The sequence below is a fragment of the Paramormyrops kingsleyae genome, chromosome 17 (genome assembly GCF_048594095.1).
Source record: "Paramormyrops kingsleyae isolate MSU_618 chromosome 17, PKINGS_0.4, whole genome shotgun sequence".
In the NCBI taxonomy this organism is placed as follows: Eukaryota; Metazoa; Chordata; class Actinopteri; order Osteoglossiformes; family Mormyridae; genus Paramormyrops; species Paramormyrops kingsleyae.
This window is the reverse complement of record NC_132813.1, coordinates 22,286,150-22,311,942: the sequence shown is the minus strand read 5'-3', so window position 1 is coordinate 22,311,942 and position 25,793 is coordinate 22,286,150. Positions and strand designations below refer to the sequence as shown.

The following is a 25,793-nucleotide window of genomic DNA, read 5'->3' as shown; positions in this document are numbered from 1 at the left end:
TGACAGGTTGCTGGATGTGAAAGTGTTTGACAACTTCATTTCTTACTTGAAAATAATTATTTCTGATTTTTAAGTAAAGTATTTTAAATTATTTTATAAAACTGAGGTGTTTGTTTAGTATTCAATTTTTACACTTTATGGACAAAAGTTTTTTGTCCATACAGGAACTTTTATGACATCCCATTCTAAATCTATAGGCATCAATATGGAGTGTGGTTTGGGAATGTGTGGTTTTGGGAATATCTGCCCATTTATCCAGATGATGAGATTAAGAGGTGTGTCCCAATAAATGTCCATTTAGTGTAGTTTTTGAATTCAGATTTAGAGTTTAGAATTGAGTTTGTATTTGAGGACTGGGCTACACAGCTCCGGTAACCGATTTGGTGCTGTCTTGGACTCCCCCCCAACCCCTATGCACTTGGTCGTGACTCAATTGTGACTTAACAATATGGTCTTGACTCAGACTCAACTATGGTGAGTCTTGAGTTTTGTAATGGCTGCATCTGTATACTGTCACTGTGCACTACAGGACAGTGAACAAGTGTATTTTAGAAACACCTTATAGCAATAATTTGGAGCTGTGTTAATGATGATGGAAAAATGACAAAAAGAAAATATGTATCACAAAATACCCAAAGAGAAGAAAACAGTGAAGAAATTTTAAATCTGGGACAGAGGATGTGCAGCATTTCTATACAAAATTAAATATATCTGAAACATTTTGTTGACAGTGTATGACAACAGTCAGTACTGATAGATTTAGAAATTCTTCAGGCCAGGAAAGTAATTGCATTTATTTGGAAAAGTACAGACTTGCCATCTATAAATGCATGGACAAATACTTGTGGTTTGGAGAAATTTACATATATAGTCAAAGGGAAAATAAAAGATTTTGATGACATGTAGAAGCAGTACGTGGCATATTTGTAAAGAGAAGAACAGACTCTAACACACTGCTATTTGTGTGTGTGTGGTGGCGGGGGATTTTTCGTATATGTGACGTGTTTGCTTTCTGAAATATTTAATGAATATCTTAAAACATAAAAATAAATATATCTACTGTCAGGTCCTGCTCGTCCGATCTTCCTGTGTGCCACGCCCCCTCATTAACCTTGCGTGGAATCCCCGCGTTTACCAGCTGTTTCTTGTTATTCCCATTAAGTCCGGTGTATTTAAGTCCACGTCAGAGTATGCTTCCCTAGGTCTGTCACTGAAGTCTGATTGTGAAGTCTGAATCAAACGCACAATAATGAACTCTTACATCTGGACTCTGAATAGTTATGAATACTGAGTACTGTTACCATACTTTTTTTCATAATATTTATTTATAGGTGCTGGACAATTTGTGTGTGCATTTTCTTTTTAATGTAATGTTAATGCATTTTATACATTCTTTTGTATGCCATTTTAAAATAATGAAAACTTTTGCAGGATTATAAGATTCTAACGGGTCTGGATGCTGTTCAGCCAAATGACTATTTCAATATTAGTCTAAATACTAGAACTCATAGCCATAAGTGGAAATTAGCGGGAGAACATTTTAAAACAAATTTGAGGAAGCGCTTCTTTACACAGCGTAGATAGAGTATGGAATAGTCTTTCTGCTAGTGTAGCAGAAGCTAAAATCATGGGTTCCTTTAAATCAGAGCTAGATAAGATTTTAACAACTCTGAGCTATTAGTTAAGTTCTCCCCAAACGAGCTTGATGGGCCGAATGGCCTCCTCTCGTTTGTAAATTTCTTATGTTCTTATGGTGTGTTCTCTGCCTGTTCATGTCCCTGCTCCAATTCCCCATTAAATCCTGTGTTCCCCAATCCTACATGTTCCTCTCCTGCTTCCCCAGTCCATACACCCCGCTATGACACGACATCTACAATTATGGAAAAAATATTTCACATAGAAATCTGAAGTAATTAACTAATTTTAGTATAAATTGGAGAATTAAAAAAAATCAATTAATTCCAATAAATTAATTCCATGTATTCCAAGATACATTTCTGTATGTTTTTAAGACATTATAACGTTAATGAATGGTCATACTTTTGAAAGATATACACTATATGGAAAAACATATTGGGACACACCTCATCATTGAATTCAGGTGTTTCATTCAGACCCAATGCCACAGGTGTATAAAAATCAAGCACCTACCCATGCAGTCAGGTTTACAAACATTTATGAAAAAATGGATCACAGGATGCTACCTTTGCAGTAAGTCAGTTCATGAAATTGCTTCCCTGCTTGATATTCCAGGGTTAACTGAAAGTGGCATTACTTACTGCAAGGTGGAAGCTTTTGGGAAGAACAGAAACTCAGTCACAGAGTGGCAGACCACATAAAGTAACAGCGTAGGTTACCAAGTACCAAATGTGCAAAAGTTACCAATGCTCTATTGATGCAATGGGCTCTATTTTGTAGATCTAACACAAAGCGTAAAGAACAAGGCCCAACTAACATTTATGGCCATGTACAAATCCATTTTGCTATTCTGACAGTGGAAAACCCAGAATTGTTTCCACAGGCTTATGCAACATGTGAGTTGAACCACTCCATAAAGCCTCCTTCAAGACCTTCAATGAAGTTACAATCACAACTCTGTGGTGACCAAGTCATGTGTGAAAATGATTTCTCATGCTCCCTGGCTTCATGGAATGAGCCTCCATGGCCAAGCAGCTGCATGCAAGCCTCACATCACCAAGCACAATGTCAACTGTCAGATAGATTGGTGTAAAGAATGCCACCACTGGACTCTAAAGCAGTGGAAACATGTCCTGTAGAATAACAAATCACGCTTTTCTGTCTAGTAGTCTGATGGACAAGTCTGGATTTGGTGGTTACCTGCCAGACTGCATTGTTCTAACTGTAACTATTATAGGATAATAGTATGTGACTGTTTTTCTGGGGTTTGGCTAGGCCCCGTAGCTACAGTGAAAGGAACTCTTTTTCTATGCTATTAATATTTTTCTATGCTTCCAACTTTGTGGGAACAGTTTGGGGACGCCCTTTTCTCTTCCAGCTTCACTGTGCCACAGTGCACAAAGAAAGGTCGATAAAGACCTTAGCTGAGTTTGGTGTGGAAGAACTAGACTGCCCTGAATAGAGACTGACCTCAAAGGCATCAAACAGCTTTTGGATAAACTACAACAGAGACTGCAAGCCTGGCTTTCATGTCCAACTCAGTGCCTGACCTCACAAATGCTCTTCTGGATGAATGAATGCAAAACTTGTGGAAAGCCATCTCAGAAGAGTGGCAGCTGTTGTAGCTGCAGAGGGGGGACCAACACCATATTGATCCCTGTGGATTTGGAATGGGACGTCAGAAAAGTCCCCGTAGGTGTAATTACCAGTGGTCCCAATGTTTTTCTCCAAATAGTGAATCAATAGACATATAAACAACACACTAAGGGAATACTGTGGAAAAAATTCCTGCAGTCATCATCATTTTATTCAGCTAGAAAAATATTTTATTAACTTAAAATGTTTCGTTTTTTATTTTTGCTAAGATTAAAAGTGACAAAATGATTAAATGATTCTATAATAGTTGTATGTACAGAATAGATTTAACAGTTGTCACCTTTATAAATGCTAATTAAATATCATATTGCAAAGTGACTACAGTAATCCTTATGCACTGAACTGGGATCTGTTGTAATTCTGGTTAGCTGATTTCCTTATGTTTTCAGCCTCTCCTTCCTACTATTTCCCCTGGGGAAAGCAACCATTATGTCAGTGATTTGGATACTATCAGCAAGCACGATAAAACATTTTATCACTTAACTATGGTGGGTACTATGCCCTTATGTCTATTTCTTCTGAACATTTTTTTTACAAATTCCTTGATCTCGGCAGTGTTCAGAGAATATACAATAGGGTTCAGCATGGCAGGAACACAATATGAGAGTGATGTATTGATTATCCTGGCACTGGGGTCAATTGGGATATAGAGTGCAGGTATGTAAAGGCCCAATATTGGAATATAAAACACTGACACTAGTATTAGGTGAGAAAAACAGGTCTTTAGGGCTTTCAGACGTCCTTCCCAGGAGGCAATTTTAGACAGTGCCAGCAAAATGCTTGCATAAGATAAACTAATTACAAACACTGGCAAAAATAGATATAAAACAATGGATACCGTTGCAAATGCTCTACTTGGGGTATTATCATTACATGCCAGTCGGTATATAGGTCCATGGTCACAGAAATAGCTATCGATCACTATGGATTTACAGAAGGACAGTTTGATGATGAAAATCATTCCGACAATCATATAGGTACAATTGAATATCCATCCAACAGTAACAATAATACCCATCGATGTATTCGTCACAATGCTGTGGTATCTCAATGGAAAGCAAATTGCAACAAACCTGTCATACGCTAGAACAGTAAGCATAACAGACTGCACAGAGTTGAAGAAATGTACAAAAAACATATTTGCCAAGCAAGCACCATAGGTAATTTGTTGTATATTGAATATAACATTTTGAACCACATTAGGAAAAATAGCTGTGCTCTCACCCAAGTCAGCTATAGCTAAACTAAAAATTGCCATATACTTTGGGGTGTGTAGACTATGGTGTATGTAAATAATAAATGTGACCAAGGAGTTTCCCAATACAGTCACAGCGTAAACTAAACACAGAAAAATAAAATAAAATTTGGCATGAGGCAAATTAGAAAATCCACTGATATGGAAAAAATCAGGACGCACTAAAGAGTTTGCTGTATCGTTTTGGTAAATTATCCCAGACATGTTCTCTCAGCATCAATCTTCTTCAGTCCTCACAGTCCTGGGAATTAAAACTTGTTAACATTTCTGAAAATTTAGTTCTCCAGTTCCAATTCAGGCTTGCCATAATTGTATCCCCGGCACAAGATCCTGGGTACATCCTGTGTGAATACTACGATTTTTCATCATATATATATATATATATATATATATATATATATATATATATATATATATATATATATATATATATATATATATATATATGATATGATGAAAAATATTGGAGACGAAAATTAGTTACATAACACATTTGTCTCCTTCTAGAGGATTATCATGTCGATCTTTAGTCTATTTTAAAGCCTATACTTCATGCAGAAAAATGTATACAAATCTACAACACAATGTCTAAAACAACTTGCAAAAAACACTGAATGTTAAGGCTAAAATTATCATAAATAATTGCCTACATCAAATAGAGGGTTTTGTTGTATTTACATGAAACTAATAAATATTAATGGTTGTTAAACTACTCAGATTTAAAATTATGCTGAACTTTTGGGGAGTGTAGTTACTTGCCTGGTGGCACTCAGACACCTGGAAAATAATTAGAAATAAATATTAATAAATATTACATAAATACATATTTTAAAACGGCTGGTCTTTTTTCTAAAAGTAAAGCTGTGGCACAATACTAATACACTTAAGACAGTGTTTTCCTTTTTTGTATAAAACAGTGTATAATAACTTAGTTTTTACTGGGTGTATTAATGGATATATTAATGACATGAGCATAACCTGACAATAATCACGGATGCCAGTTTTTTCCAATCTTTTGTTTATTTGAACACAAAAGTAGCAGGCCTATATTTAAAAGTAATATATTGTTTTCTGGCACTGCAATGATGTAAAGGTTAAGTAGTTACAGGATATGAATGCATGGACACATGAATAAGTTAATGTCTTGCAGGGTTGGTTAATATAGATTACCTGTACTACTGCAGCCGCAGATCTCCAGCACTGTAAATGTGCTATCAATATGTCCCTAGAAAAAAATAATATATATACTCATAGAAATTACAGTGCAGCACAAATATTAAAGGCTGTCACCTAAATGTTTAAAAGTTTTTGTTAAATTAATATGTTGTTAAAAACTTGAGAGTAAAAAAAATATATGCATGATACTCACTTTAAGTCGAAGACAACAAATATTACTTGTAAATCTCTCTTCAAAGCTTTTCTTTTCAGGTTAAGGTTAATGGTGGTCAATTGTCCTTTTATACATTATACTCTGTGATGAAAAAACAGGGAAACAATGATGACTGGATCACCTGACTCACGTCACTGGCCCCCAGATGCTAACAGGAACAATCAAGGGATTGAACATATTCTTTGCTAGTTTAATTTAGGAGGTGTTGCCATTTCCATTTTTGGTATTTCGTATTTGCCAATTTAAATACACAAACCCTTTACTAGATGTGATCAGGGTGCTGTCAGTTACGGCACTACAGCCATATGACACGATTCCCCGAAGGGTGACCTAGCTCGCAGGATACTCATTGCTGAGGACCCGAGCAGCTGGACCAGGCCAAGGAGACACCCATGTAACACCTGGCTGGGGCAGATAGATGGCCATTTCTGGAGGGTTAGGGTTAGGGTTACATGGGGGGCTTGCCAACTGGGATCCCATGTGGTGGGTGCGGCTGAACCAGTGCATGCTCCCCAACCTGACCTGAACTGAGGGAATACATGTTTACTGAAATCTCATTTATTAGCATAAAATGAAATATCAGATTTTGTGAGAAACATCTATGTAAATAATTAGCATGTTATGGGGTAATGCTTCAGGCACCACTCACTCTTTTTGGTGGAGGTATGAATACATAGAAAGAACAAGGTAAAAAAAATATATAATTTATAATCAATAAAATATTACTTAATTTTTATTGCATCTTAGATACAAATGAACATGGGGACATTAAATGATGCATGGTAGAAACAAGTTATTTAATGTGTGCAGGTAACGTGTGCAATTCAAATAAGACAGTGCTTCTAATTGAGGCTGCACAATTCTGGGTAAAACAGAAGAGAGCAGTGTTTTTCAACCTTGGGATCGCGACCCCATGTGCGGCCGCCTGGAATTCAAATGGGGTCCCCTGAAATATCTAGTACAGTGGTACCTCAGAACTCGAATTTAATCCGTTCAGAACTCCGGATCGAATCCTAAAAAGTTCGAGTTGTGATCGAATTTTCCCCATAATAAATAATGGAAAACCAATTAATTGGTTCCCGGCCCCAAAAAATTACACCTAAATATGTTTTTTTAGCATTTAAACACAAAATTAACCGGATAAAACAAGAAGAGCATATACTGTACTAAACACATTTAAGCACATTTATCAAAACAGTAATTTGTAAAGTAAGAAAATAAATGTATCCAAACAATGTGTCCTGCTCCGATCGTCCGCTCCTTCCGTGTGCCACGTCCCAAGGGGTTAATGGGAAACTGAAGGGGCATAAGGAACAGACAGCGTAACAATGCACAACACTACAATGACAGAACTAGGGAAACAAACTCTGACGTGGACTTAAATACACCAAACTAATAAGGACAACTCAAAACAGCTGTGAAACACTGGGAATCCACATGATGTTAACGAGGGGGGCATGGCACAGGAGGATCAGCACAATTGGGGTGTGACAGAACCCCCCCCTCAAAGGCACGCACACCGGGCGCACCTCAGGGGAGCGGAGGAACGGGACCGGGGACACAGGACCTGGAAAACAAAAGCAAAACATCAACAAGTCACAGGGAACAACACAGACACACAGAACAGGCACAAAGAGAACAACTCAGACAACAAACAACAAACCACAGGGAACGCAGTCAGACACAGGGGCACCAAACACGGGAACACGGAACCCAAGGAGAGGGACAACGATGGGACAACACCAGGGGAAACACCCACAGGAGACACAAAGGGACCGGAAAGCACAGAGGGAGGGAAGCAAACACAGGGGGCACAAAGGCAGAAGGCAAGGAGGCAAAGAGCGGGGGGAAATGGGGAGCCAGAGGGAACCCCAGCAGGTGAGGGGCAGAAGCCGCAGGGGCAGCAGGTGACCGCGAGGCCAGAGCCAGAGGGACCCTCGGCGAGCACAAGGAGGGAGCAGGAGGGAACGCCGAAGGTGGCAAGGAGGAAGGCGGAGGGACTGACGGAGGGGGCAAGGAGGAAGAGGAAGGGGACACAGGCGAAGGGGAGGAAGGAGCAGCAGCCGCGGCAGTCGAAGGCGCAGCCACCATCGGCCAAGATGTAACCGAGCGACGAGTCGGAGATGGAGGACCCGCAGGTGACCGACGAGGCGCCAGAGGCAGGACTGCAGCCAGCCAAAGAGGCGCCGGAGGCGACTGCCGAGCTAAAGCCAGGGGGACTGAAGGCAACCACCGAGCTGGAGCCAGAGGCCCCGCAGGCGACCGCCGAGCCACAGCCAGGGGAACCGAAGGCGAGCCAGGGGGCAGGGTGGGCGAGACCCGACCCCAGCGCAGGTGTCCCCTCCCTTTCCAGGAGACAGAGGTGGGTACCTGGCTGGGACCTGCCACACTGGGGTGATGGTGGAGGAGTCACTGGGGAGGTCAGGGTGATCCCTGAGGGGTCCCATTCAAGCTCCTCCTCCATCTCCACTAAGGGTGGAGGAGCAATGGTTCGACAGATGGGGACCTCCTCAGGGACTGGGACCGGAAGTACGGGAGTAATGTCTGGGGGATCATGGATGTCTTGGGGGATGGGATCTGGGGGCAGAGCAGGAACCCCAGGGGATGAAGCAGGAACCATGGGGGATGGCACATCACGCTGGCTCAGGAACCACGGGGGACTGGGCAGGGACCTCGGGCGATTAAGCAGGAGGAACTAAAACCACAGGGGGCGCTGCAGGCACGGGAACCACAGGTGGCGCTGCAGGCACGGGAACCACGGGGGGCGCTGCGGGTACAGCCGGCACGGGGAACACGGGGGGTGCTACGGGAACAGCTGGCACAGGAACCACGGGGGGTGGAGCCGGGAACGGGCGCCGTCTGCTTCCAGAACCAGGGAACCCATGGGATAGCGTGCCAAATGGACCTGGCCCCTTTAAGGATCATGTGCGTCCCAGAAAATGGGCAAGCAGCTGACGTGGGCAGCACAGTGGCGGGAAGAAGATCAGGGTCAGCAGTAGCTGGCATGAACACCGCCGGGTTCAGAATCGGGAGGGGGTCCTCCCGACACCCGGCAGGGGAAGCAGCGGAGAGCGAGATAGCCCCCAGGAAAATCTTGTGCGCGACTTACTTGTTTTCTCCACTTTTTCATTTTCCCAATTGCTGTTGTTGGTGGCGAAGTCTGGAGCACCTCTGGCAATTCCCCGAAAGGACCGTAAGCCAATCCATGAGCTGCGGCTTCCCGTTTTAAGTTTGCCTCAGCCACCCCGCGTCTCAGCCGCCTCAGATTTTCATGCACCTCCCCGGCCAGGTGCACATCTCCGGACAGGGACATCTCTTCCAGGATGTCTCTGCACCGGTAGGCTAGAGCCCGAAACAGGGGATCATCCCGGAATTCGGGCTGATCAAGCCAATGTATTACCTCGTCCGTAACGCTGAGGTATTCCTCCTGCAACATCCGAGGTGTCTTCTTTTGGAGCTCTGTCATTCTGTCATACGTTGCAGCGCCAGACCAGGGAAGCAAGCAAGGGAGATATGGACTGTGGTAAAATAAAGCGATTTAATGGGAAACCGAAGGGGCATAAGGAACAGACAGCGTAACAATACACAACACTACAATGACATAACTAGGGAAACAAACTCTGACTTGGACTCAAATACACCAAACTAATAAGAATCCACATGAGGTTAACGAGGGGGGTGTGGCACAGGAGGATCAGCACGATTGGGGTGTGACATTAATAAAAAGTTATTGCCTTTTTTGTTGTAGGGGAGTGGTTTGGGGTTGTGTTTGCTAGGGCACCTAGAGTTAGATCAAGCAAGACCTAGTATCGCCACTGCAGTGAAAGTTTCCACATTGGTGCACCACTAAGAATATGTGTCAAGGAGGAGTCTTGTGCAGATTCAGGGAGAGAAGCCAGCTTTATTTGGGGTAGGGCAAAACTGGAGACTGGTGGTGAGATAAACAGTATGGCAATCCAACACAATACAAATTGAGAGATAAAAGCTGGAGTCAGGAAACAAGCGATGGTTGGGCGATGTATATCGGTGATCAGAGGGATCAGACAGGCACACAGTAGTCGGTGCGCAGGTAAAGGTCGGGCGATGTACGTCAGAGTTCCGGGCACCAAGCTTGTCTCGGAATCTGGGGATGGAAATCGGGGTCAAGAAAACCAGGCAGGCAGGCAAACAAGAAAAAAAAAAAAACGCTCAAACTCCGGACAAACCATGAAGTCTCATGTCTGGCCATGATACCAGATGAGAACAAGTAAACCAGACACTCAGAGTTAACCCTCTGGGGTCTAGGGGTAGGGAACACACATTCACTGACTGGGGCATGATCACACATTTCTTTCAATATCATAAACTTAATTCATGGAAAATAAATTCTTATATATTTGTTTTGCCATTAAACTCATCTTTATTTTAATATACTTTGTAAACATGTCAGATTAATGTTAAGTTTATAATTTGACATCAAAGTATAGACATTGCAAAATGCAGTTTGGAACACTTACAGAAACATTATTAAAGTTTGTTTCGATCCCAGATATCTGATCAGCAAAGTCTTGGGTACATGAAGATGACTAAATGGTGTAGTTGCAACATTCAGTTGGATAAATAAATAAGAAAAACCGAACTCATGTCACTATTTCTGGCTCCTTTCATTGAATATGTAGCAACTTTCATGTGTATGGATGAGCCATTGACACCTGGCCACATCCCCCCCCCCCCTTTTATGGCACTGATGGGGACGTATCTGGATTGCGTTTCACCATTGCGTTGTTCATCAAATTACCATGCCAATGCGATTTCAATATGCGCTAATGCGGCTATTTAGAATGTGAATAGCGATCTTTGGGTTACAGCGGTACTACACGCCCCCATTGCAGGTAAAATCAAGTAAGATAACATGGTTTACTTTTTTGCTGATTTAACCTAATATTAAAAACTCTAATACTTCTGACAATGGGTGTTTTGAAAAGAAGACAGATTACGGATTTATTCAGCATTTTTTTCATGATTCTACATAAATATTTCAGCGAGATATAAACTGAAATAGAAGCGAAAAATACGCTGTGTCGACTGATCACATTGGGCTTGAGGAGAGAAACATAAAATGTAGGGTGGACCCATCGCATGGCTCCCGGTAGATGCAGCAGTGGGGCTGATTATCTTGGGTATGGGGAAAGGACCTATGAAATGAGGTGCCAGCTTACGGGAGGAAATTCGGAGAGGAAATAGATAGAGATTGCTTAGCCAGACACTCTGTCCCACTTGGAGAGGAGGGGCCACAGAGCAGCACCAACTGACATACTTCTCCGTGCAGACATGGGAGTGTAATAAGCAAGACTAGGATAACCTCCAGGTCTGCTGACAGCACTGGGTACCACAACCTCCACCTCCAATGCTGGAAACAATGGCAGTTGGTTAGCCCAAGAAACACTGAAACAACAACCATCCTGTGGATGAAACGAGCAGAGAGTTATGGGCATATTCTCCCAAGGGAGGAATTCATTCCAGGACCCCGGCAAGTGGGAGGCTAAGCAGTGCAACATTCTTTCCAGGTTTTGGTTGGCCCTCTCTGTCTGACCATTCGTTTGCGGGTGGAACCCAGAGTAAATGCTTGCAGTAGCACCAGTCAACTTACAAAACTTCCATCAGAAATGGGAGACAAACTGCGGCACTCTGTTGGAAACCACGTTGAGTAGCAATCCATGGAGTTTGAATACATGGTCGATGAGTAGCTGCACTGTCTCTTTCGCTAAATCCCCTGGATGGAGTCCGGTCACAATATCCAAGGCCCTATAGAACCAGTGATGACGGGGAACGAGAAGGGGTTGTAACAAACCGTTTGGAGCCTGAGAGGAGTTCTTATTCCAGGCAGGACAAGAAGCTATATAACTGAGAAAATCACATAGCATAGAAGGCCACCAGAAGCATTGCTGAAGCAAGGATCTGGTTCTATGGACTCCGGCGTGACAGGTTAAGCGAGAGCAGTGTCCCCACTGGTGAGTCTGTGAGCGTAAAAAATCAGGTATGTAGAGTCCGTTAGCCGGACACCCCTCAGGTGGTTGAACAAAACATTGGACTGCTTGGACAGCTTCTTCGATTCCCCAGGACACTACTCCTTCAAAACAAATGGCTGGAAGAATGGGAGTGGGATCCCTCAAACTGTCAGGAAATCATTATTTTCATTTTAATTATTTTTGCTGTGACAACAATGATACAACACGAGTTGGCAGTAAGATGTATTGGGGAATTTCAAGTTTCCGGTAGAGACTTGATCAAAGAGGACTGATACAATGTCAGGTTGATAAACAGCACTGGCGATTCAGTAGAGAATAGATATAAAACAATATTGGAAGGAAAAGAGTAATGTTGTAACTATCAGGGGTGCGTTTCCCAAACAATGATGGAAGTTAGCATTAACGATGCGTCATACTATGGTAGTTCAAACTAACCAACATCCGGAGTACGACTGTTTCCCAAAAACCTTGTACCACAGTAGTTTGAAACACGTTATTTTTTAACTACCGTAGTTCGAAACTACAATGGTTTCAGCGATGATTGGGCTGACTCACGGTGAGTCGTGCACAAAAACTAACATTTAAACATCAATGGTCTAACTTTCACAGCCGATTGCGTACAAAACTCGCGAACTGTGTAATAACATATAAATATACACTCACCTAAAGGATTATTAGGAACACCTGTTCAATTTCTCATTGATGCAATTATCTAATCAACCAATCACATGTCAGTTGCTTCAATGCATTTAGGGGTGTGGTCCTGGTCAAGACAATCTCCTGAACTCCAAACTGAATGTCAGAATGGGAAAGAAAAGTTACAACTGGGTTCACTCGAGTGTTTTAGGCATATTCCACCCATACTAAGTGAGTAGCCCACTCTGCGGGATTGTCTTTGCATAAAAAGCTCAAAGCCTTGGACACCTCCTGGTTGGTTCTTTCGGCCAGTCCATTGGACTGGGGGTGGTAGGCAGAAGACAGACTTAGGGAGATGTGAAGTTTAGCGCAGAAGGCACGAAACACCTGCGAGGAGAATTGCAGACCACGATCCGATACTACATCCTCTGGGATGAGAAATACCCCGGCCAGGTCCATCACAGTCAGAAGCTTAGGAAGAGCAAGAAGTCGACACATTTCGGAGAAGTGGTCGACCGCTGTTCCCTTTCGAGAGGGGAAGCTCCATTATGAAGTCCATCGTGATATGGGACCAGGGACGCGATGGGATCAGCAGTGGGTAAAGCAGTCCGGCCGGAGGTAAGTGTGATGCCTTAAGTTTGGCACTAATACCTTCATGCCACCAACCGGAGCATTGCGGAGACCCCCGGGTGCCTGGAACTATAGCAGGTATGGACCCACCTGAGGACTGCTGGTCTGTGTGCGGTAGGTACATACAATTTTCCAGGGGGTCAGCTGGCAGGTGGAGTTGTATGATCGTTAGCAGCTTGGAGGGTTTCTTCTATAGGCCAAGAGATGGTGGCAGTGAAGCTTGAAGGGGCTAGGAAGGGAACAGTGCGATCCATCTCTGCCGCGAGGTCGTACTGCTGGGAGAGTGCATCGGCTTTGATGTTCTTCGGTCCTGGAAGGTAAGTCACTACAAAATTAAACCGAGTGAAGAACATAGCCCAGCGGGCCTGGCGAAGATTTAGTCTTTTAGCGGTTTGCAAATATTTGAGGTTCCGGTGATCGGTGAGGACCTGGAAGGGGTGACCAACCAATGTCTCCATTCCTCTAAAGCTAGTTGGATTGCCAGAATTTCTTGGTTCCCCACTTCATAGTTCCGTTAGGCAGGGGTGAGTTTTTTAGAGAAGTACGCACAGGGGTGTCAGCGACTGGTTACCAGGTCTCTCTGTATGAGGATGCCTCCCACTCCAGCCTCAGATGTGTCCACCTCCACCTCAAAAGGATCCTCCGGATATGGTTGTCGAAGGATGGGTGCGGAGCAAAAGGCATCTTTAAGCTTCTGGAAGGTGTGGTCCGCCTCCAGGGTCCACTGCAGTCGGGGCCTTTTTCCTCAGATGAGGGAGGTGAATGGAGCGGCTACCTGGCTGAAATTTCTCACAAACCGGCGGTAAAAGTTAGCAAACCCGAGAAACCATTGTAGTTCTTTAACTGTGTGTCTGTGGAGACCAAGTCATGCGTGAAAATGATTCCTCATGCTCCTTGAAACACTCTTTGACAATTTGAACCCAATGAATCTTGGCATTCTTTAAACAGTATGATTACATGAAAGAACCAGATGTACTCTATAATAACACATATATAAATAAAATGAAATAAAAAGCCATTATGTCTCCGTAACGAGCGTCATGCACCCACACGTTTCTAATGCGGCACTCAAATACCGTTTAATAATGCACCACTCATTTCAATGTGGGTTTTTTGCTAATAAGTGCGATGTCATTCACAGACAGAGACGTGGCTATTGCGTTCAGGTTGACTACAGTTTTTATTCTGTCTATTTCAACAGATAAATTAATACGAAGAATACTCAAAGTCCATGTTTCACTCTCAAAACACCACACAGCCACAGTTAGCCGTTTACATTTTAAGTCAAGTCCATCTAAGCATATTTGATTAACTTTTTAACAATTGATTGTTTTAAGCATTAGCCGCAGCATTAAGTTTTTCCCATTCTTAACACTTATCTATTAAATGTCAGGTTTTAACATGTCATAGCGCCAAGGTACTATTTTATACATTACAATAAAAGAAACAAACAGACTTGAAACAGTCATAAACGTGTACCGGCCATCACATACGCTATTAACTCTCCGAGGCGCGCGGCTGTAGAGTAAGCATTCACCATGAAGGCGCGACTCACGCCATTTTAGAGATTCGCGCATGTTAGCAAAACACAGTCTAACATTACATTTACATCACAGCACATACATTAATTCACCAATTGAAACGTATCACCCGTGCACTTAATTACAATTATTTAGGGACAGAGCCATTTACTAACCTATTTGGAGAAAGTGAGCAGACAGAGACGTGGCTATTGCGTTCAGGTTGACTACAGTTTTTATTCTGTGGTTTCCGCCTCTGCACATACATTTCTCCATAGCCTGGCGTCCCCTAATGGAAGGGAGCAAACTGCCTCCAATATCATTAGTGGTTAATTAAACGTATTGAAACAAAACTTGTGGGTTCCCCTTTTTTTTTTTTAAAAGAAACTTATTTACGTGGTCTTCCTTTTAATTTTAATAACTTTTTGAACAATTAAATCTTTTACCAATTCTAGCTTCTATATTTATTTATTTATTTTTACTATTTTAAGAAATTATTTTTCTGTTATCAGCCTTAACCCTTTACACTTCCAACTTTGTGGGAACAGTTTGGGGAAGCACTTTTCTCTTCCAGTTTGGCTGTGCCACAGTCAATAAAGACATTAGCTGAGTTTGGTGTGGAAGAACTAGACTGCCCTGAATAGAGCCTGACTTCAACCGCATCAAACAGCTTTTGGGTAAACTACAACAGAGACTGCAAGCCCGGCTTTCATGTCCAACATCAGTGCCTGACCTCACAAATGCTCTTCTGAATGAATGGGCAAAAATTCCCATAGACAAACTGCAAAACTCGTGGAAAGCCTTTTCAGAAGAATGGCAGCTGTTGTAGCTGCAAAGGGGGGATTAACACCATATTGATGCCCGTGGATTTGGAATGGAATGTCATAAAAGACCCTGTAGGTGTAATTACCAGTCGTCCCAATATTTTTCTCCAAATAGTGTATCAATAGACACATAAACAACAGATTAAGGAATATTGTAATATTCTTGCAGTCATCATTATTTTATTCAGCTAGAAAAATATTTTATTAACTTAAAATGTTTTGTTTTTTAGTTTTGCTAAGATTAAAAGTGACTAATGATTAAATACAGTATCCATAAATTATGATGCTTTAATAGTTTAATAGTTATATAGGTGTAATAGTGTACAATAGTTGCATAGAATGATTTAATTGTTATCTTTATACATGCTAATTCAAGATTATATTGCAAAGTGACTACAGTAACCCTCGTGTACTGAACTGGGATCTGTTGTAATTCTGGTTAGCAGATTTCCTTACGTTTTCAGCTTCTCCCTCCTATAATTTCCCCTGGGGAAAGTCAGGCTATTTAAGCAACCATTATCTCAGTGAATTGGATACTATCAGCAAGCATGATAAAAATATTTTATCACTTAACTATGGTGGGTACTATGCCCTTATGTCTATTTCTTCCGAACATTTTTTTTACAAATTCTTTGATCTCGGCAGTGTTCAGAGAATATACAATAGGGTTCAGCATGGCAGGAACACCATATGAGAGTGATGTATTGATTATCCTGGCACTGGAGTCAATTGGAATATAGATACCAGCTATGTAAATGCACAGTAACGGAATATAAAATACTGACACTAGTATTAGGTGAGAAAAACAGGTCTTTAGGGCTTTCAGACGTCCTTCCCAGGAGGCAATTTTAGACAGTGCCAGCAAAATGCTTGCATAAGATAAACTAATTACAAACATTGGTAAAAATAGATGTAATACAATGTATACCTTTGCTAATGTTATACTTGGAGTATTATCATTACATGCCAACCGGTATATAGGTCCATGGTCACAGAAATAGCTATCGATCACTGTAGATTTACAGAAGGACAGTTTGATGATGAAAATCATTCCAACAATCATGTAGGTACAATTGAATATCCATCCAACAGTGACAATAATACCCATCGATTTATTCGTCACAATGCTGTGGTATCTCAATGGAAAGCAAATTGCAACAAACCTGTCATACGCTAGAACAGTAAGCATGACAGACTGGACGGAGTTGAAGAAATATACAAAAAACATATTGGCCAAGCAAGCACCATAGGTAATTTCATGTGTATTGAATATAATATTTTGAACCACATTAGGAAAAATAGCTGTGCTCTCACCCAAGTCAGCTATAGCTAAACTAAATACTGCCATATACTTTGGGGTGTGTAGACTACGGTCTATGTAAATAATAAATGTGACCAAGGAGTTTCCCAATACAGTCACAGCGTAAACTAAACACAAAAAAAAAAAGTAATATTTGGCATGAGGCAAATTAGAAAATCCACTGATATGGAAAAAATCTGGACGCACTAAAGACTTTGCTGTATCGTTTTGGTAAATTATCCCAGACATGTTCTCTCAGCATCAATCTTCTTCAGTCCTCACAGTCCTGGGAATTAAATCTTGTTAACATTTCTGAAAATCCAATCCTCCAGTTCCAATGCAGACTGTCTGCAAAGCCACAATTGTATCCCAGGCACGAGAGAGGGTACATCCTGGGTAAATATTAACACACACACACACACACACTATATATATATATATATATATATATATATATATATATATATATATATATATATATATATATATATATATATACACTCACCTAAAGGATTATTAGGAACACCATACTAATACGGTGTTTGACCCCCTTTCGCCTTCAGAACTGCCTTAATTCTACGTGGCATTGATTCAACAAGGTGCTGAAAGCATTCTTTAGAAATGTTGGCCCATATTGATAGGATAGCATCTTGCAGTTGATGGAGATTTGTGGGATGCACATCCAGGGCACGAAGCTCCCGTTCCACCACATCCCAAAGATGCTCTATTGATGCTCTAGCATCAACAAGGCATTTTTCACCCACAGGACTGCCGCATACTGGATGTTTTTCCCTTTGCACACCATTCTTTGTAAACCCTAGAAATGGTTGTGCGTGAAAATCCCAGTAACTGAGCAGATTGTGAAATACTCAGACTGGCCCGTCTGGAACCAACAACCATGCCACGCTCAAAATTGCTTAAATCACCTTTCTTTCCCATTCTGACATTCAGTTTGGAGTTCAGGAGATTGTCTTGACCAGGACCACACCCCAAATGCATTGAAGCAACTGCCATGTGATTGGTTGATTAGATAATTGCATTAATGAAAAATTGAACAGGTGTTCCTAATAATCCTTTAGGTGAGTATATATATATATGATCAGGAATATTGCAGAGGAAAATTAGTTACACAATACATTTCTCTCCATCTAGATTCTAGAGGATTATCATCTCGATCTTTAGACTATTTGAAAACACCAGCCTATACTTTATGCAGAAAAATACTCTGTTTTATATAGAAATCTACAATACAATGTCTAAAACAACCTGCAAAAAACACTGCATGTTAATGCTAAATTTATCATTAAAAACTGTTGTCTGTTAATTTATTACATAATTCTTATTGTAATAGTTGTTATTAAAACAGGAGTTTTTGTCTCAAGCCTGAGTGCATTTTATGAGTCTAAGAACTCAATTCAGTTCTGAGTTAATTATTAGTTGGTCTACATCAAATAGAGGGTTTTGTTATATTTACATGAAACTAATAAATATTAATGGCTGTGTACTCAAATTTAAAATTATGGTGAACTTTTTGGGCATGTAATTACTTGCCTGGTGGTACACAGACACCTGGAAAATACATAAATATTACATAAATACATATTTTAAAATGGCTGGTCTTTTTTCTAAAAGTAAACCTGCAATACTGATACATTTAAGACAGTGTTTTCCTTTATTGTATAAAACATTGCATAATAACTTTATTATTGGTATTAATGGATATATTAATGACATGAACATAACCTGACAATAATCACGGATGTCATGTTGGCCAGAGTTGCGAGTTTGAGTCCTGCCCCTGGTCTGTATGTATGGCGTTTGCATTGCATGCATATCCTGTATGTACAGTGTATCCCCCCCATGCTGCCTCGGATAGGTTCCAGGGCCCAACAAGCAAGTTCAGGGTGAGTGGTAGGAAGAAGGATTCTATAATAGTTACTTATTTTAAAGTGTACATGTACTTAATAACTGTATTAAGATATTGCTGATTCTATTCTTTTGTTTATTTGAACACAAAAGTAGTAGGGCTATATTTTAAAGTAATATTTTGTTTTCTGGCAGTGCAACTATGTACAGGTTAAGCAGTTACTGGAGATAAATGCATGGATACATGAATAAGTAAATGTTTTGCAGGGTTGGTTAATATACATTACCTGTTCTACTGCAGCTGCAGATCTCCAGCACTATACAGTATATGTGCTATCAATACGTCTCTAGAAAAAAAATCAAATTATAATCATAGAAATTACAGTACAGCACAAATATTAAAGGCTGTCACCTAAATGTTTAAAAGTTTTTGTTAAATTAATATGTTGTTAAAAACTTAAGAGTAAAAAAAATATATGCATGATACTCACTGGAAGTCGAAGACAACAAATATTACTTGTAAATCTCCCTTCAAAGCTATTCTTTTCAGGTTAAGGTTAATGGTGATCAGTTGCCCTTTTATACATTATTCTCTGTAATGAAAAAACAGGGAAACAAAGATGATTGGATCTCCTGACTCACGTCACTGGCCCCCAGATGCTAACAGCCATAATCAAGGGATTGTCCTTAGCACATATTCTTTGCTAGTTTAACTTAGGAGGTGTAGCCGTTTACATTTTTTTGTATTTCGTATTTTCCATTTTAAATACACAAACCCTTTATTACAGGGGTATTCAACTAAAATTTAAAGAGGTCCAGTTACAGAAAAATTCTTGAAGCAAAGGTCTGGAAGATTATAATGTCTAACTATTTAATAGTGTGATATATACTGTATTTAAGCAGCCTATTAGTTGCATCAACATTGTATGTAATCAGTACCTGACTGTCAAATCAAATTAATTCAGTACAATTCAAAAACGTTTTGATATTATTTATTGTCACGTGACATAGAACTTCGGCCAGCTGGCTGGAGTGAGATTTTCAATTCGAGATGTCTGCACACATGTAACGGGTCATACCTTGTAAATAGTCTGCTTTTGTATTTAACCGTGTAAATACACTTTTGACGTAACTAATAGGTTTTATAATGGAATAATATAGATTTGCCGTAAGATTTCCAGCATGAGTCTGAAAGCGTGAGTGTCATGCCAGATGCTTGAGATTTGGCAACCCTGAAAACGTTGGGTTACGGATGTAACCTTGGTTCTGTGAAGGAAAGAAAGGCTGCCAGACGGCTAGCCCAGAGGGCTGGAATATAATCCACGCATGCGCGAGTTCTGAGGTAGACCTATAACAAAACATTACATTACATGTGAGTGTGCAACGTCACTGGATATAACTGTGAGCGTGGCACACGATCGTCCTCATAAATCCTGAATGCGAAGTCCAGAGCGACGACAAAGTCTGGCAGCCTTTCTTTCCTTCACAGAAAAACAAGGTTACATCCGTAACCCAACGTTCTGTTTCACTCAAGAAAGGCTGCCAGACGGCTAGCCCAGAGGGCTGGAATATATGTATGCCCCAAAGGACAATCATTTCAGCAGATGTACAAACGACACAATACACAAAGTGCCTTTAAGACTTTCATTGAATCCAACTCTCAACCCCATTTCATTGAAATACAAATATTATGCCAACAAAACTGAATTGGCTAACTGCAAGAAGTCAGAAGAAACTTCGTAGGATTGAACTCATGAACTCAAGACAGCATTCCCGAAGGACAAAGGAGATACCACATTCAGGTTGTAAAACCGTGCAAAGGTTGAAGGCGAGGACCAACAGGCTGCCTGGCAAATATCCTGCAAGGGGACCCCTTTAAGGAGAGCCCAAGAAGTAGCAATGCCCCGGGTAGAGTGTGCAACCGTGGCCACTGGAGATGGAAGACCAGAAAGCTGGTAAGCCTGCTTTATAGTGCCAACTACCCAGTGTGACAGCCTCTGTTTAGAAAGGGCCTTACCCCTCCGCCCAGCACCATGACAGACAAAGAGCTGATCTGTCAAATGAAAACTTTTTGTTCAATCAACATAACAGAGGAGAGCCCGCACAGGACACAGAGTATGAGGTGTTTGATCCTCCTCTGACTCAAAGGGAGGAGGCTGATAAGGGTCCAAAACAATCACCTGATTCAGGTTTCGCACTAAAAGAACCTTAGGCATGAAAGCCGGGTTAGGACGTAGCACAATGCCAGCTCCATCTGGTTTCACATGGAAGCAATCAGTATGCACAGTGCATGAAGCTCTCCAACGCGTTTGGCCGAGGTGATGGCCAGCAAGAAGGCCACCTTCTGAGAAAGCCACTTGAGGTCAATGCCCACAATGGGCTCGAATGGAGGCTTCAGCAGTGCATCAAGGACAACATTAAGTTGCCATGCAGGCACAGAGGAAAGTCTCCTGGGGCGAAGCCGTTGAACCCCTTTTATGAACTGAATAGACAGGGGATTAGCGCCAAGTGTTTTCCCGTCTACTCTCTCATGGCAAGCAGATATCACTGCAAGAAAGACCTTCAAAGTTGAAGGGGACTTGCCCTGGTCAAACTGTTCCTGTAAAAACTCTAGAACTGAATTCAGGGGGCAGGACTGGGGGCACTCCTGCCGCTGTTCACACCAAGTCTTGAAAACTTCCCACCTGTAAAAGTATAGTGCCCTCGTTGATGGGGCCCTAGCGCACTGCAAAGTCTTAACTACTGCAACGGATAACCCTTGAGCGAGGAGAGCGTCCCTCTCAACGGCCAAACCCACAGATTGAGTACAGATGGTGACGGGTGCCACAGCCCTCCCCCTGCTTGAGACAACAGATCCTCCCTCAGTGGGATTTGCCACGGTTTGCCTGAAAGGAAGATCTGAACTTCTGCAAACCAAGTCGCCTGAGGGCATCCAGGTTCTCCCTCCTTGTCTTCTCCAGCACAGCTGGAATCAGGGAAAGGGGGGGGGAAGGCATACAGAAGGCCCTTGGGCCATTAGTGTGCCAGAGCGTCCTCACCTAGAGGTGCGTCATCTTGGCTTAAGGAGAACCAAAGTGGGCAGTGTGTGGACTCCCTTGAGGTGAAAAGATCGACGTGTGCCTTCCCAAAAAGAGCCCAAATCAGACATACTGTGGCTGGGTGCAGTCTCTATTCACTTGGGTGTGACTTGCCTCTTGACAATAGATCTGCTGCGGAATTCAGAGGGCCTGGCAAGTGGACTGCTCTGACCGAGCAAAGACGGGTGTCTGCCCAAAGGAGGAGTTCCCAGGCTACACTGTGCAAGGCCTGAGACCTCAGACCTCCCTGGCGATTTATGTAAGCTATCGCTGACATATTGTCCGTCCGAATTAGCACATGCTTGTTCTGCAGCACTGGTAAGAAATGACGGAGAGCGAGATATACTGTTCTCAGCTCGAGGACATTGATGTGGGCTGTGATCCATGGTGGATGCCAGACTCCCCGGGCTCCCACACCATTCCAGACTGCCCCCCAACCCGACAGGGAAGCGTCTGTGGTCAGAACTTCGCGTCGGTAGATTCTGCCTAACCGCACACCTTTGTACAGATTCCGGGACATGTTCCACCATCGGAGAGCTCTCAAACACACAGGTGTTAGAGTGACATATTTGTTCCTGTCCAACACAGGGTGGAGCGTCCTGGACAGATACCAGTTCTGCACTGGCCTCATGTGTAGAAGGCCAAGGCGCACCACCTGGGAAGCAGCAGCCATTAGGCCCAAAAGCCTTTGACACTGGTAGGCCCGAACACTGCCCTGTCCCAGAAACTGTGAGAGGCACTGCCGTAGATTGACAACTCTTTGGTCTGAGAGACCTGCTAACATGACAGCCGAGTCCAGCCTTACTCCGAGGAAGGTGATTTGTTGCGATGGAGTCAGCTGGCCCTTCTCTGAATTGAGAGACAAGCCCAACTGCTGTAAGTGGTCTACCACCACCGCTGTGTCCAGCACCACTTGCTGTCTTGATGGTGAACATATCAGCCAGTCGTCCAAATAATTGAGCACCCTGATGCCCTTCTGGCGCAGCAGGCTCAAGGCTGCGTCCATGCACTTTGTAAAAGTGTGTGGCGATAGAGACAGGCCAAAGGGAAGAACATTGAACTCGAAGGCTCTGTCCTTTAGCGCAAACCGGAGAAATCGTTGATGATCGGGGTGGACTGAGATGTGAAAGTAGGCATCTCTGAGGTCTACGCTCGTGAACCAATCCCCCGCCTGGATTGACCGAAGGATCTGCGTCAGTGATAACATCTTGAAACGCAGTGGCCGTAGGCAAAGGTTCAGTGGCCTCAGGTCCAGTATTGGGCGAAACCCACCATCTCGTTTTGGAACCAGAAAATAGCTCGAATAAAAGCCACTCAGCCGCTCGCTGTGATTTACCTCTCTTATTGCCCCTTTCATTAACGGAGTGTTTATCTCCTCTTGGAGGGCCAGCTGCCACTTTGGGTCTGGCTTCTGAGAGACCCAAACGCCGTTGAATATGGGTGGACGGCGCCTGAACTGCAGCCGATAACCAAACTTTATTGTTGAAAGTACCCAAGAACCGGGAGAACACGTTTCCCACACCAGTATCTGAGTGTGGGAGAAGGCATGAGGATGAGCCCCTTGAATGCCAGGAAGAGGGCTGCGGAGCGGCCGGATGAGCAGCGCGAGGTCTGTGGCCGCCACGCTGTCGAGGCCTAGCAAGATTCCCAGGGCGGCGGCTTATCGTAGCAGAGGCATGCACAGGTTGTCTCTGCACATTCACCTGCATATTGGGACGGCCTCTTGAAGAGGGCATTGCGGGGTTATGTGCATAGCTCCAGCCTGGTCGTTGGCGTTTTGGTGGTGGAGGTCTTGGCATCAACTGTTCCCATTCCCTCTTGGATTCCCTAGATTCCTTGGCCCGGCGTAGCATGTCAACTGCTCCAGGACCAAAGGTGAAACCAGGGGTAAGAGGCAGCTTCATGAGTGTGTTTCTGTCCGGCTCAGGAAGCTTTGACTGAGCCAGCCACAGGTGTCTTCGTGCCATCCACAGTGATGCAATGGATCTTCCACTGGAGTGCGCCGCGCCCCTGGCGAGGTGCACCAGGATCTCAGAGACCTTTCTTAGCTCCTCTACTACTTCCTGAGCGGGAGCAGCAGACAGGTCATCGATGAGCTCCATTTGATACAGCGTGAGCACGGATGTTGTGTTCATGAGGCGTGCCCCGAAGGCTGTATTGTAGAACGTTTTCTTTAACCATTTATCAGTGGCGCGACACTGTTTATTTGGGCATGAAGGATCCTTCCCCACAAGAGCTGTGGGAGGGAGAACGAGAGCAGCAATAGAGTCATCCATTGCCGGATAAGCACCAAAACCTACCTCATCCGCTCCCTGGATGTTGGCAAACTGCGCCCACTGTCTCATAGGCGGGTTAGCTACCTCCGGGTGCTCCCATACAGATGTCATTTCCCTGGCAAAGTCTGGGAGAATAGGGAGAGAACATGGCTCATTCATTGCCTCTCTCTTCCCATCAAACTGAGAAGGCTGGGTTTCAGTTGCCGTAGGCATATCCACATGGAGACGTTTAGTGGTCCTACACATCAGGGCAAAGAATTCATCCCCAGAGAGAGCACCAGATGTCTCAGGTGGAGTAGACCGCAGGGAAGAGCCATGACCTGAGCTCAGATCAGAAGGGTGAGGAGATGTTGTCACCCATATATTCACCATCCAGGTTATCAGATGCCATCACTGATAGGAGCTCTGCGTCAGCATCAGCAGTCTGGGAAATCAGCTGCAGAGATGAAAATGTTTCTCCAGAGTGCCCTGATGGGACTGTGTGTCGCTCAGTGAGTTGCTGCATCATCCACTGCTGGCTAGATGCCAAAGATGAAACCTCTTTCACCAGAGAAGCCATTGTATTGGCAAGAGCGTCATAGGCCTCATACTTCCTCTTCCTGTGTTTTTTGCCTGAAGTTGGCGGATCAGTGCCCGTCACTTCGTGGGCACTTGACTCCTGAGAAGCGGGCTGAGATGCCGGCTGTAAACTCATCCCGGACGACTCCCGGGAAGATGTAGACACCTTGTCCCCCATAACTTTATTTACCTTACTCAATAGAGTACATGTAGAGAAAGGAAGACAGTCTGGGCAGCTGGAAGGGTCTGCCTTCGAAGCAATCGCATGCTCAGGGCCCAGACATGTCATACAAAGAGTATTACCATCTTCCACTGGCATTCTGCTTTTGCAGTTAGAACAATTGTGAAATCCAGGCATGATAGCCTAATGGCAAGCAACAATCTCTTTATATACACATTAAGCCAGTAGCACCGCTAGAATGGTACCAGATATGGTACCAACAGAGCTGCAATGCAATGGTACCAGAGACTGTACCAGCACACCACACAATGGCACCAGATGTGGTGCTAGCAACAAGTGTGACAAGAGATGCAGCCAGAGAGATTTCTCTAGGTTCTCTTCTTTGTGCCTTCCAACAAGCAACAGCAAAGATAAGATCACGTCTGGTAGATCTTAGTCAAATGGGTTAACAAGCCAGGCGAATGACTCACTCGACAGAGTGAGAATCGCGGCAGTCCACTTTATGGGAGAATTAGCTCCACAGCAGTACCAGCAAGCCATAGAATGGCACCAGATATGGTGCCAGCAGCAATTTCCAAGAGACACAGCCAGAAAATGCTTCTGGGTTCTCTTTTCTCCCTTCTATGCAAAAGCGTACCTGTTAGATCTCCGTTCGGGGAGACGTGTATGCACAGAATAGCCACGCAAAATATTCTCCGTTATGTGAGAATAAACTTTACCTTACTAAGTGGCGATAGCTAACTTATAAGGTAGTGCAATCAAAGTAGCGAACGGTAGCCTGGAGAGGAGCGACAACAGTTACCGGCTCTCAGACAGTAGACTGTCAATAGGCACCTCGTTAACAGAGATCAAGTCTTACCTTATCAGATCGTGTGAGGGATTAAAAGAGGACGATCGTGTGCCACGCTCACAGTTATATCCAGTGACGTTGCACACTCACATGTAATTTAATGTTTTGTTATAGGTCTACCTCAGAAC

The 25,793-nt window shown here is 43.1% G+C and overlaps 1 protein-coding gene and 1 pseudogene across 1 annotated transcript; both read right to left on the bottom strand.

The window, feature by feature from the left end:
* Window positions 1-3,769: 3,769 nt before the first annotated feature.
* Window positions 3,770-4,753, bottom strand: LOC111837893 (olfactory receptor 1M1-like). Its single transcript, XM_023800343.2, has one exon. It carries the CDS (start codon window positions 4,751-4,753, stop codon window positions 3,770-3,772), a length of 984 nt encoding a protein of 327 aa, XP_023656111.2.
* Window positions 4,754-21,462: 16,709 nt separating this feature from the next.
* LOC140579234 (uncharacterized) lies at window positions 21,463-24,812 on the bottom strand (annotated as a pseudogene).
* Between the last annotated feature and the right edge of the window lie 981 nt (window positions 24,813-25,793).

What these genes read in the sequence shown, in the direction of transcription:
- LOC111837893 (XM_023800343.2), bottom strand. Translation starts at nt 4,753, where the DNA reads ATGTCTGGGATAATTTACCAAAACGATACAGCAAACTCTTTAGTGCGT.